This window comes from Mytilus galloprovincialis, chromosome 12 (assembly GCF_965363235.1).
Source record: "Mytilus galloprovincialis chromosome 12, xbMytGall1.hap1.1, whole genome shotgun sequence".
Classification (NCBI taxonomy): Eukaryota; Metazoa; Mollusca; class Bivalvia; order Mytilida; family Mytilidae; genus Mytilus; species Mytilus galloprovincialis.
The window spans coordinates 56183322-56198435 of record NC_134849.1 but is presented as its reverse complement, the minus strand read 5'-3'; the positions used below and the strand labels follow the sequence as shown (position 1 = coordinate 56198435).

General features: G+C 31.2%; 1 protein-coding gene across 1 annotated transcript in view; it reads left to right on the top strand.

Moving 5' to 3' along the window:
- The window catches only part of LOC143055135 (uncharacterized), a 52692-nt gene that overhangs the window by 15139 nt on the left and 22439 nt on the right, over positions 1-15114 (top strand). Inside the window, exons 2-3 of the mRNA XM_076228277.1 lie at positions 11842-12007; positions 12727-12855. Coding sequence (XP_076084392.1) covers positions 11842-12007; positions 12727-12855 — 295 coding nt within the window. The remainder of the gene's footprint in view (positions 1-11841; positions 12008-12726; positions 12856-15114) is intronic.

Sequence of the window (15114 nt, the reverse complement as noted above, 5' to 3'; positions counted from 1 at the left end):
TGCAAAACGAACTAATATCTTTATATAATTAACAACCAACGAAAGTCTTCATTTTCCTCCTGTTGTGTTTTCGTATCTTTTACGATTTTTTTGCTGTTATCATCTTGAAGATCACAGAGGGAAACACAATGCGCTGGATAATCTAGAGCTTACAAATAATGATCGAATCTTAAATTTCAGTGAGGATTTTTCTTTTTATAGTGAAATCATTAATATGATCTGAATAACATTGAGAAACTATATAAATTCTGCACAACTTAAGTGTGCAATCTAGTAATTCTGGATACATTTTGCTTAAAAAAATCAAAACAAGAATAATAAGCTTGCTAGAATGATGAACTATTTAGCAGGGTACTTCATGATCTATGTGTTATCATTTCCATTATATTTCATATGTTTTTTCTAGGTATTTATTGACAAATAACGTTCTAAGATTTACCATCAGTAGTTTACAAAGCAACATTGTGAGAAATTATTGATTATTCCATGTACTTTTACAATGTATGTGTTTTAATTGGAAGTTATTGTTTCTAGTAATTGTTTTTCGAAAAATGACAGAGAAATGTTTTCTATTAGTTTCGATATATTTATTTCATACTTGTTCAGATACGGCTTCAGTTATATTTTTTTTTTGTATCTGCACTTTGACATTTGTATAAAGTTTAAAATATCAATTATATTGTCAACGAGCATCACTGTAAGGACAATACTTGTATCTGTTGCAGCAAAAGTGGTACCGTTTATGTTATTAATAAGGTATTGTAGTTTTTTCTTATTAATTAGTCTAACTACTTAACGTTACACGTATTATAGCGTACCACCATTCCGAACTGACATACTAGCTGCACATGTTAGAATTTTTAGCTCGAATGTAGTTCAAATATGGTGATGGAAGTTTTGGTCACCAATGCTCTTTAACTCTTGGTCTTACAAATAGTATGATCTACTCGTCACTGACGAGTCTTGTGTATACGTCTGGCGTATTAAATAATAAACCAGATCCCATTGATGAACTAACAACTACGCATTTTTACTGTCATGAAAGATGAACATCCCTGTACGATATAATATATGTTATGTTATGCAGTGTTGACAGTTTATAAAGTTTATAAGGGTCATATTCAATATGTCAGATGCATAAAACACAGCGCTTCATTTCAACAAGGATATACTTTAAATGTCGGACTTGACGTTAATATAATTCTAAAAAATGAAGTTACCTAGGCATGAACCTTTTGATTAACCGTACATAAATAATATATATAAAGATCACCTTGTCATCTACATATTTAAATGTCATAGGTATAAGTAGATTGTCTTCTTTGTTATACATGATACTTCCTGTTAAACTGCTACCATTTTGATTACACAAAATATGACTGTAATTCAAATACTCAATTCGTGTTTATCAAGATACTAAACAAAGTATACCGAAGATCAGAAATTTGCGTAAGTACATAACTTTAGTGTATTCATGAAAATTTAACAGGTTAGTATGCATTATATTTAAAAAGAAAAGTAAAAACCATTGCTAAAATTAAACATACTTATGCACTATCGCTCCTTTTTTATATAGATAAAATTATATTTAAAGTATACTTGATTTACCAAATCTAGTGACCAACGTTAGAAGCATAGAACAAACTAATTAGTTTATTTCAATGCTTGGAAAATAATTCGCCATGAATGCACATCCAAATGGTGTCGACATCTGTTTATTCTATATACTGAAATAATAATTGAATGTCAACAAAAATCTAAATATATATACACTACTACAATTGCCTCAGACAAGTTAAGCAACTGATATTAATGTTTGAAAGATTTCAATTGACATATACATGAATACACAGACTATACAAAGTTTTGGGCCGTACAAAAACCCACAGAAGTGAAATCTGTGAGAAAAAAACATGCTCGTATAGCCCAAGAACAGTTTTCTCATAAATAGTTTATTAAAAGCGTCATTTTGCAATATAATTATTAACAAGAAAACAGTTGGCAATGGTTCTTGTCGTTTGAAAGTATAAGGTTTCATTCACAAAACTGACACTAAAAACTTCAAAACATATGTCTAATAATAGGTATAGGAAGACGTGGTATGAAAGCCAATGAGAAAACTCTCCATCCAAATAATAATTTATAAAAGTAATCAATTTTAGGTCAATGCAAGGTACGGCCTTCAACACGTAGCATTGGCTCACACCGAATAACAAGCTTTAAAGATTATATATAAACATTGAAAGACATCCCAAACTTCAAGAACAGTTCCGTTATGTGTATCCTATTTTTATTCCTCTACCTATACAATCTTGTGTAGATGCCAATATACGGTCTAAGTATATCCTTTGTATGAAATCAATATATGGATATATCGTCCAATATGAATTATCCGAGGTTGATATACTCCTATAGGTAGAAATAAACTCGCATTCAAGGCTACAACTGTTAATTCTTTATTGCCAATAAGTTAGAAAAATACAGCACACATATGTGATTGATTGCTTCTATGTTTTATGTCGGATATTCTTTAAATTATTACCACTTTCTATCTGCCGGTATCAGTATAGCCTTGACAATAAAGTTGAGCATGCGACTCTTTCTAAACAAATCAAATTAGTAAGAATATACACAATTGTAATATTCCTACACATAGGTATACAGTTTATCCCTTAACAAACTCTTATCAAAGTGATTGGCCCGAGTATAAACGATGTAAATAGTATCCACACGACTTCGACAGTTATAGAACATGATTACATTTTGTATGTCTTCATATCTCGTTATATGAATACAAAAAAAGCGAACTATTAAGATAAGCATTGTAAAGAAAAATCATTAAAAAAGTACTTCATTGACTTGTTGTATTAAAGTTGGAAAAGGTTGTAAAACTGTTAAGTATTGTTTTTCGGTGGATATACTTTTGAAATGATTTGTTCGGAGGTACAGTTGTTGATTTTAGTATCAAAAAGAAAGATTGTACTGTGACAAAAAAAAAGAAGATATGTATATATTGATACCTGAAAACCAAAGACAGAAGAGCAATCAACTTTAATTTTTTTGGTTTTGTTTAACAGACTGGAATTCAGAAATATCACATAAATGATCCCAAGCAAAAATAGGTTACAGATGCATTAATTCAGTTTATTGCCGGTGATTTTAAAAATACTTCTGTTTGCTACAGTTGAAAGCTTTAGGATCTTTGTTTAAAAACTTGACCAAAAATTTAACCTTCCAAGTAGAAAACATATCCCGTCTAAACTTTTTCATACTTCAGGTACCAGTCATGTATAACAACTGCAGTTTCAGGTGAATGTCAAACATGGAGGGAAACAATATAGTCCATTTTTTTCTGATTTTTTTTCTGATCTCAATTTTTCTGTTTGATTATCGGTTCATGATGATTTTAAACATATATTTTTGATTTCAGGGTTACTTAACTTTTAATTCTTCATGGCATGACCAAGTTTTTTCAGATTAAATCACAATTTTACATTAGTACAAACATGATATGTACATGAACAAATATTTTATTTTTATTTTCAAAGATCAGCTGCTTTGCATGCTAGCCTATGGAGAAGACAATTATAAGACTGCATCACAAAGCCTAAGAAGTATGTTTATTTTGTTTTTTTCAAAATTGTTTGAATTTTCTTTTCACTTGATAATCAATTTTAAAAAGTAATGTGTAATTCATAACATTACTATGCAAAAGTAATTATAATGTAATGCATTACTTTGATAAATTCATGTAATGGTCATTGTAATATAATGCATGGTTTTGTCTAAGTAATTGTAATGTAAGGCATTACATTGCAATGTTATTCGGCCAATGTCTGCTATGTGGTTATGTTGACGGTACTACACACAAAGAAGACTTTTTTGTTGAATAACTGATTGTGAGTTGTCCCTTTGTAATGGTTGTTTTTGTATTCATGTCAGTAAAGTTTAGACATAATCAGTTCAACCGTTAAAAAGTCTAGTATTAAATGTATAATGTAAAACGGCAATAACAAAGATATGAGCAAAATTTCGTCAGAAAACCCAAATCAAGCCCCATCAAGATAGAACATAGTATGGACGAAAACACTATCATATATTAATCTCATCTGCCTACATACAGTAACACTAGTAGACATTTTTGTCTTCATTTTAAGATCTCATTTCCTCGAAATATTTCACATTTTTATTCCAATAAATAAATATTTTGAGGTAACTATGATATACATATTATAATGAATGAAACGTTGAAGTTAAGCTAAGTGAACTTTTCATATACAGGTTTACTGACTGGTCATATAGGAAACTTCAATTTACTCCGCGTATGATATAAGGAAGAAAGATCAGAAAAATATCCTCATAGCAATGAGTATGGCTTGCTCTGTCTACTTATATACATGGTCCTATTTCAAGGAAATTGCTAAGAACTCAACCAATCTTCTCAGAATATATCGTTTTTGTATAATATGTTACTTAAATAGCATGACATTTTATCAAATGATAGTACTCACAAGGTCAAAGTTCCATATACAGCTTCCCATATTAGATAAAATACCATCATTTAGTTTTCATTATAATTCTTTTTTAAATTTGCACTTTCAAAAAAAATATGCATAATTTATCTTTGTTATGAATAAAAAAAATACTTAGCATTAGTAAAGTTTTATCCTGAAGAACTATAGACACCATTTCACATATAAGACATTATTTCTTATGCAGCAAAAATACCCGCAATCTGATTGGTTAATATTCAACAACGGTGTAAAATTCTCATTACACCTAGATAACTAATAATTCCATCACTGGAAGTTAACCAATCATTTTTTAATGCAATGAAATAAAGAAATAATTTAAATTATGTATACAAAAAAGAATCGAAAACTTTTTCCCTTAAAATTTGACAGTGGTATGAAATTATTCCTGCATTTCATAATTTAAATAATTAGATAAAGGTACAAGATATACTTTTAAATGTAGGTATAAGGATTACGATACAATATAGGCATACAAGTTTTAAAATATATATAATGAATGCAACTAAATATGGGAATAAGCTGTAAAATCAAATATAGATAAAACGGATACAACCAAATATTGGTATAAGATGTAGAAAATGGGTATGCTACACACATAATATAAATAGGTAAAAATTATACAACTTAATATGGAAAACAAATAAACAGCCGAATATGGATATATTAGTCTCTAATGCATGATTTTTTTATTATTAATTGTTTTTGGCTTTTAACTAGCTGTCAGTAACTGCGAGTACTCTCACATCGTATGTTCTTGTTAATTCGACCTGTTTATACTGTTTATAATGTGTTTGTGTTATTTTATGTTAACATGGATCTTGTCTATATACTTGGAATATCTACTAATTTTCACTTCTTCGTACTACATTTGTATGAACATCAAAATTTTTCTCCTTAAATCTGTACAGGGAAGTTTTAGCTATCTCTAATTGTATAGTTTTATTGTTGATATTCACCCCAATTTGTATGTAGTGTTAAATTGTGTATTAATATAACATAACTTTTTTGGTATTCCTAATTATTGGAAGAATTTTATAAACATAAGCAGTTTACCTAAAACGACAAGGTTATTTTTCATTTACCTGTAGATATAATTAATACTGGTTTTTTTTCAAAAGTGATTATTTTTTTAGGGTTAAATATTTCGCATTGGTGTCTCGCCATGGCTTTGTTGGGACTTGTTTGTTTGCTAAGCCTTCCAATTGATATTTTATCGTGTGGTTTTTTATGTTGTAATGTTATGCTATTGTTTCAGAAAAAGGGAGAAGGTTTGGTACCATTAACACGTTAAATCCCGCTGCGAATGTTTGCACATGTCCTAAGTCAGGAATCTGATGTACAGTAGTTGTCGTTTGTTTATGTAATTGAACGTTTTTCTCGTTTCTCGATTTTTATATAGATTATACCGTTGATTTTCTCGTTTGAATGATTTTATACTATTAATTTCAGGGCGCTTTATAGCTTTTTGTTCGATGTGAGCCAAGGCTCCGTGTTGAAGTCCGTACATTTACCTATAATTGTTTACTTTTATAAATTGTTATTTGGATGAAAGTTTTCTCATTGGCACTCACACCAAATATTCCTATATCTATAAGATACTAAACTAAATATAAGTAAAGGGTATACAACTAAGTAAGGACTACGTATACAATTAAGGGCATACGATACAGTTTTGATCCCATATTGAAATTTTGCTGACAATTTATATAAAGGCTACATGTATGTTTTGCCTGATTAAATTAAATATTATGTTATAAACAAATATACCTTCATGTGCTACTTTTTGAGTAAAATGAGATCGACATTTCACTTGTTCAAAATTCGGATTTGTGGACGTATTTTTCCTTTCAATAGAAATACATAACTTTTTTGTTTTAAAAAATAAACACAGGCTGTTGTTTGTTTAATTATTTGTAAATTCTGTTTTACATAAATGTCCTTTAAATTTGTTCAATTTGTTTTTTCAAACAACTCATATGTATCAAATGTTCACGAATATAGAAATAAAATATCATGTTTTTCTGTATATCAAAAACAAATGCACTATTGACGTTTTCATAAAAATTGGTACACATAATCTTCTCACGTAATCAAACCAAATAGCATTTAAAAAAGAGGGGTTCAGGATATCTTTTTCAAGTTCAATAAGATTGAATAGAAAAAAAAACAGTCGAAAAGTGAATCATTTCCCGGTAAGTCATAGTTTGACGTCGCGAAAATAACAATTTACGTTAGCAACGTCATCACCTCCCCTGTAAATGTAGATATGCCCTTTAATAAAAACTGTTAAATGTAGTTACATGTATAAGGATAACAATACAATGTACATGTAGGTATAAACGTTATAAATTTCAGGCTTTCGAAGCGTTTTTCTAGATTAACCTTCCTCGCGAACGTATATAACTAAATATAGGTATAAGTGATACTACTTACTATCGCACCTGAGCGGTAACAAATGACGTTTTTATTGGTTAAAATACTGTTGTGTGATGAATCCGCATATGAATATGTACGGGGATAGCATATTTTTATAGGGTTCATATCGTCACGTATACTTTTTATTGTGACGTCTGTCTTCGAGTAACGTTCTGTATGAGGAGCATTTAAGCTAAAATATTAACAAAACTTGGGTTTTTGATACAGCAATTTAGAAAAACAATGACGAAAGATTAAACAAAATGGTGACAGTAAATAAACTGACAATGCCATGGCTAAAAACACAAAGACAAACAGACAAATAATAGTACAAAACACACACAATAGAAAAAATAAAGACTGAGTAACACAAACCCAATAAAAAATTGGGGTGATCTCATTTGTTCCGGAAGGAAAAGAAAATCATGCACCACAGGTGGCACCCATCGTGTATATAAACTATAATTGTTATTTGTTTTTGAAAATCTGATCATGAATTATTACTGAGCTTAAGCTATGTTACAGAATTAAACGCTAGAGATATCATATCTTTGCAACCAGTTTTATATCACTAGTTAGTAACGTAACAGTTCGTTTTCGAGAAATCATTATCAAAACACATTTTAAAATATAGAGGCAATATATGTAGAAATAAGACAAACAAAACATTGTTATCGGCAGTGTAAAAGTTGCAGGGTAAAACTCAAATTATCATGAAAGCAATTAACAGTATGTGTTGTGATATAAATAAAATAAATTAAACAGAATGTTACTGATTTATTCATTGAATATATTAAACACCTCAATTCATTCTATCAGAGATTAGATTTTCTACGCGTAATCTTTATGAAAATATTCGTGATTTTATATATATGTCTATATTGCACTCATTAGTTTAACATCCACGAAACGATAATGGCTACAAAGTCCGAATGTTGAGAGCATGTTAGACATATTTAAGGAAGTTCGCCAGTCAGTTTCAAAATAAATAGCTTTCCATAACACTAGAAGATATTGATAGGGGATGCATTGTGGAATCAAAAAAGCCCCCCAAAAAATATAGGGGTCCATGTGGTTGTTTTCGCAATATAAGCCGTTAACATGTTGGCGGAAAAATGTTCTCTCTTGATTTTTCATCGCTTTATCATTGACCACTTAAGTTTTGAAAAACAATTAAAAAAAATGAGATTTTATAAGAGTTTTACAAATGGCTTATAATTATACATGTTAAAGATTTATAAAAATAAAAATTGGGGTTCATAGGCAAAAGACATTCAAATGAATACAACCTGAGCATTTCGAAAATCTGACAAAAAATCTCGACATGACAAGCAAACATCCTTAAGTGTGTTCTGACGAGTTATTGACAAATTATTTGAGTTGATTATATATTTTTTGAAAAAGTGATCCAGCTAACATGCTTCAACCCGCCACATTCTGTATGTATATACCTGTCCTGTCCCATGTCAGGAGCCTGTAATTCAGTAGTTGTCGTTTGTTAATATGCTACATATTTGTTTTTCATTCATTATTTTAACATAAACATGATCAATTAGGCCGTTAGTAGCTTTAATTGTTTTACATTTCGGGGCCTTTTAAAGCTGACTATGCGGTATGGGTTTTGCTCATTGTTGAAGGCCGTACAGTGACCTATAGTTGTTAATTTCTGTATCATTTGGTCTCTTGTGGAGCGGTGTGTCATTGGTAAATTAAAGCACGTCTTATTAGTTATCATAACTTTTTTTATATTATAACTTATATTTGAAAATAAATTTATTTTATTTTCTAGATATGTTGCAAATATGGATTTAAACGACAAGAATCTATCAATTCAATTTTATAATAATATATGTGACATCGTCGGTTCTGAGGAAGTTGTAAGGACAAGAAGAGATATATTTACTGCAAAGGACATTGTTCAAAATGCCAGGTATACGACCTTCATAAGTAGTGGTAGTAAAGCAGAAGGTATAGATCTCAAAGGTAGTGATTATGATCATATGATACAATTGCGAAGTTTTCGTGTGTATGAAAGTTCTACTAATGTGCAATCTGATCCACATAAAATAATATTGGTTATGAATACTATCGATATCAAACAAGGTTATACGAAATTAAAGTTATTTAAAAAATCATACCTTGATATTGATATAATATGCAACTGGTGTGAGACTACGGGAGAAGAAACATACATCTCAAGTAAACGTGTTCGAGAAAGATATTTACTTAAAGAATTGGTAATTCATGGTCCATGTCAGTCTTTAGAAGGGAAATATGATCGAGCAGTGTGTTTTAGATGTAAAGAATGGATAACACCAGCTCAACAATGGATTCATAGATCACGTACATCATGGCCACATTACACACTTGTAACTTCAGCTATACAATACGGAGTTCTATTTGTTCCTATTGGATGTAAAAACTCACCAAACGAGGATTTACAATGGCGAATATCGTTTTCTGTGACCGAAAAACTGTTGATTTATTCCTTTTCCCATACTCAGCTTTTATGTTATGCGTTAATGAAAATTATGTTAAAGGACCTAATCAAGCCAGAACATGGAGATCTATTATGCTCCTATTTCCTTAAAACAATAATGTTCTGGTTGAGTGAGGAAATAAGTCCAACAGAATGGAAACCTGAGAATATGATTTCTTGTTTCTTAAATTGTATGAGAAGACTTATCTACTGTGTTGAATATAAAACATGTCTTCATTATTTTATCTCAGAAATCAATCTGTTTGAAGACAGATTTGATAACGATCAACATAAAGCATTATTGGAAACACTACAAGCTATTTATAGATCGCCGTGGATGTCTGTATTCTCTACGATAACTTGTCAAACTTTCATATTAAACACATTACATTTTGGTAAAATGACACTTACAGCGTCGGAATTGTCCTGTTTTAGCTATATAAGTCTGTTTTTATATAATGAAAACTCCATTCACATGTTATGTAAAAGACTTTTTCGTGGTTACGATTATATGTTAAAAAAAGAAATGTGGTTGTTCATGTTATGTGTATGTTTCAGAAAATCCATTCACGCTTCTGATTATCTTGGGATGAGAGACAGAAACAAATCATTTTACAAAAAATACTTGAGAACATTATGTTATTTCAAAATAAGTTTACACAGGAATTCAATTTCCTCGTGGTTATTGTTAGCATCGTTATTTTATAAATGTAAACGATTTCATGAATGTCAGTACATGATTAACTACTGTTTATTCAGTTGTACACAGGATAAGATACTTCTACAATTTGAAAATAACTGGAATGAACAGTCTGATTTCAAGAAAATAAGGCTAACATTAGGATTATTGCATGCGTTTAAATATTTGGTGACTGAAAATGTATGTTTTCGATATCCATTTTGTTTATTGCCAAACGAACTGGAATCTTTTATAACCGAAGAACGTCTAGATATTTTTATCCCTCCTATTGTGTACTCGTATCTTCTACAATTTCTTTGTTGTCACCATCTTAAAGATGAAAGAGGAAAACATAATGCGATGCATAAGATAGAACAAGAAAAAAATGGGCAATACTTAATGGTTCCCAGTCAAAAGAATTTGAAAACAGTGATTAAGAGTCTCGAAGTTGTCAAGGCATTATTATGATATTGTATAACAAATCTAATTTATTTCATAAATTCATGTATGTCTATGTCATGTATGTGGACAATTTCTATTTGAATTAAACAGTCAATTTGAAATAAGTGTATATTATAGAATTATCTTATCTTTTTATTTAGCCAACCAATCAATTAACAGATATGTTATGACGTAACAAAAACGATACTGCTAATAGGAGAACTAATTCATCCCAAGTTGCTCAAGACAATTTTGCGTTTGCTATGTATTTACACTATGGTTTGAATATAAATCAAGTCATAATTGGACGATTGTTATGTCGGAGTGAATCGGTAACATATGCAGGATACAATGATAAAGTTGTTCAAATAGACACACTTTTACAAGAGAAAATCAAAGAGCATGATGAAAAGGCTATTTCTTTTTGGCACCACCGTGGTTTTTGGGATAATTTAAATTATTTGTGTTTTGACGGAGTGCACCTTAACCAAGTGGCTTTACTTACATTGTAAGTACATTATAATTTGTATCTAGTTGCTTACACAGTTGTGGGCTTATAGTATTGGTACATTGTACATTATAATTGCACATTGTGTACAATCTTATATTCTACCACATTGTAGGTTAAGTAATACTGCACAGACAGTTACATTTATTCAGCTTACAAAGTGAGCCACATTTGGTACATTGTACCTATAAATACATACATATATATACACACTGTGTACAATAAACTACAATTAGTATATTGGCCATTGGCGGCATTATAATTTTGTTTTGTGTATATTATACAAAAAACAATATTATATCTGTTTCAGTATCATCAGTTGAAATCATGCCATCAGCTCAACAACTGTCAGGAGATGCCACCCAAAAGAGGAAAATCCCGTCAAAGTGATTAATCAACTCACAAAAAACAAAAAACAAATACTGAATATACAAATTTGGCAGCGAAGATCCTGCGTTAACAGTCAGACCAAACAAGCAATTCGCCAACTATATCTAGCCGTGTAAATATTGCGGCTGATTTAGATACAGATCAAAATCAGCTACATGGAACGATTTATATACCAACATCTACACAGAACGTTAACATTGATCCAGTTTTATGCACAGTATCAGCTCTTAATCCTACTTCAGCAGCATCTGAGGAGAGCACAACACAACTACATGTAAATCCTACATGCACAGTGGCACCTGATGATACAACTACATCAGACTTGAACCCGACATGCAGCATTTCTAAAGAATTTGATATTCAAACTGTGGTTGAAACACTTTTTTCAGGTTAGCCGGCTTTCAACGCAAATAATTCAAGTGAAAATTCACTTAAAATTCAACTATTAGATGGCATCCCATTGGGGGCCACTGTTTCGCAAAAAATTAAAGAGAAAATATGGTCAGCTAAATTCATTGATATGAATAGTTTAACATCTTCTTCTGTAGAGGAAAAAATCAGTTAATTTGCAATAGAAAATTGTCTGTGTACAATAACTCAAGGTCAGACAAACCTCAACTTTCAAATTCTACCTATAACTTTTGGAGTAGTTTAAATCTCGGTCTATTTCTGTAATTTGTTCTTACATACTTTTGATTTTTTAACTCTGTATGCTTACATTGCCTATGTAAATTTTAAAACTGTTTGTATGCACATTGAACGACAAATTTATGTGACGTATACAAATTTTATGACGTCAGACACTCAAGTCAATCCATGTGTTCGTAGATAGATGTTTTTGTGTTCTGTTTAATTGTTTCTTTTAAAATTGTTATGCGATGATGACTGATGTACCCATATTTGGACTACTTTATTAATTGTGACTGTTTATTTAACGTATCATGTAAATATAACGGAATTTGATGAGACTGTTATTAAAGAGAGAGGGTTAGCGCTATAGAACCAGATTTAATCCACCATTTTCTACATTTGAAAATGCCTGTACCAAGTCAGGAATATAACAGTTCTTGTCTATTCGTTTTTGATGCGTTTTTTTATTTGATTTTGCCATGTGATTATGGACTTTCCTTATTGATTTTCCTCTGAGTTCAGTATTTTTGTGATTTTACTTTTTTCCATTGAGCAGTGGAAATCTGCAATTTTTTGTTTTTTCTGATATTTACATTGAGACATGCCCTGAGAAAGCAAGGCATTTACTTTTATGGTCATAATATTAGAGAGATGTATGACTTATATGGAGATGAACCTTGGAGAATATTTGATGAGAAATATAGAAGGTTAAGAGAAACTATTAAGCTACCCTGGGGGAAACTCATTGATGAATTATACACTAAATCAGCAAATACTAGTAATACCAAAACAAGAATTTTCTTGCCCAAGCAGCAAGACAAAACAAAAGTTTCAAAACCAAGGCAATACACAATACTGCAATAAAAACATTCAAACAATATCAAAACATGCATCTTGTTTAACAGAGGACAAACTTGCAACAAAACAAGCTCATACAAGCATGTCTGCCACTACGTATATACTGTAAAGGCTCACACGGAAGATTTCAACGCACTGAATACAAACCACAGCAAAATGCACAACAGAACAAACAGGTGCCAAATCAGAAACTAAATACCAACGCCGGTAAACGCTGAGTTACTGGTAAAAGGAATTGCAGGGTTGTGATATGGATTTGCGTAACATGTTAGTCCATGGTTTCACTTTTGGTTTTTCACTTAATTTTAATGGTACACCAAGTAACAAAACATGCAAAAACCATAAACCCGCTACAGAAAATCCAGATGCTGTGTACCTTAAAATTGCAAAAGAAAGTCAAGGTAGTCGCATTGCTATGCCTTTTAAAGAACCTCCATTTTCATTATTCGTTTGTTCACCACTAGGGTTGCTTCCAAAGTCAAATGGGAAATTTCGTTTAATTCATGATTTGTCATTTCCAAAAGATGATTCAATTAACCTAGGTATTCCTATGGAATATTCTGCTGTTTCATATGATTATATTGATAATGTGGTTCAATTGGTCAAATCATATGATCAATCCTGTCAAATGGCTAAGACCGATGTTGAAAATGCATGTCGCATTATCCAAATACAGAAATCTGAATACAATATTTTAGGATTTACCTGGAATGGGTTTTTCTACTATGATAAATGTCTTCCAATGGGTGCAAATAGTGCCCCAAAAAACTTTAGAGACTTTAAGTGTAGCATTACAGTGGAAAATGCAGTTAAAATATCAGTCAGGTGACATGTCACATTTTTTCGATGATTTTTATTCAGTCGCAAAAATGCAACCAAGATTTGCAAACTTTTATTCAGTTATGTAATAGACTAGGTATTCACATTAAATAAGGAAAAAACAGTCTTACCTTCAACTGTCATAACCATTTACGATAAAGAGGTAGATTCTAATATAATGGAATGAAGGCTACCACAAGAGAAAATTGAAAAAAATCAAGCAGAATTGCATGAATTTTCAAGGAGGAAGAAAGTTACTCCAAGGCAGTTACAATCCTTAATTGGTCTCCTTAATTTTGCTTTTACCGTGGTTTGTCCAGGCCGTGCATTATTGAGAAGACATATTGACCTCACAATATGAGTCTCTCTTCCATGTCATTATATTAGACTAACTAGAGAGTCAGAAGCTGATATTGGTCATTTTAATGGGAAATCAGTTTTCTATGCTGATAAATGGCTTTCTTCTGACAGTTTATCATTGTATACTGATGCAGTTGGTTCTTTGGGTTTTGCAGGTGTTATGGGTTATAACTGGTTTGCAACGGCTTGGCCAAAACATCTGGAAAACCATCAAATAGAAACAAAGGAAATGTTTCCTATTGTGCTTGCACTTGAAATATGGGGCGAACACATTTAATACACTAAAGTATTGTTTTTGTCTGACACCATGGCAGTTGTTCAAATCATCAACAAACAAACATGTAAAGACATAATCTTAATGAAACTAGTTCGGCGTCTGGTTGCTGTTGCCTTAAAATACAACATTCTAATTCAAAGCAAAACAAATTCCTGTTAAAATTTATATTATAGCTGATAGCCTTTCACGTTTACCATTTCAGAAAGCACTGAAGGCAGCACCATGGTTGGAACAACATCCAATACTTGTTCCCCAACATTTGTTGGAGATTTGACTGATGAAGCCAAATACCAAAGCTTCATACCAAAAAACATGGCAAAAGTTAATTGAATTCCTGGGTCACCAACAGATCTCTCTGCCGCTTCAGCTAGCTCAAGTTGCTAATTTTATAGGCCATTTGTTCACTAACGGTTTAAAATCTGCTACAATAGCATCACATATTTCTGCTTTAAGTTATGTACATAAAATGTTAAACATTCAGGACCCTACAGCTTTATTCCTTATTCGCAATGCTTTGAAAGGTTGTGAAAATCTAACCCCATCTGCAGATGCAAGAATACCAATTACAAAAGCAATCCTTGACAAGATGATCATAAACTTACCGTCAGTAGTCAGACTCGATGTTCATCTACTTTTAATAAAAAATATCTTTTTGGCAGCATTTAATTAATGGCTTGTTTAGGCTTGGAAAGCTTGTCGTAAGATGAAAACGGTCTATAGGGA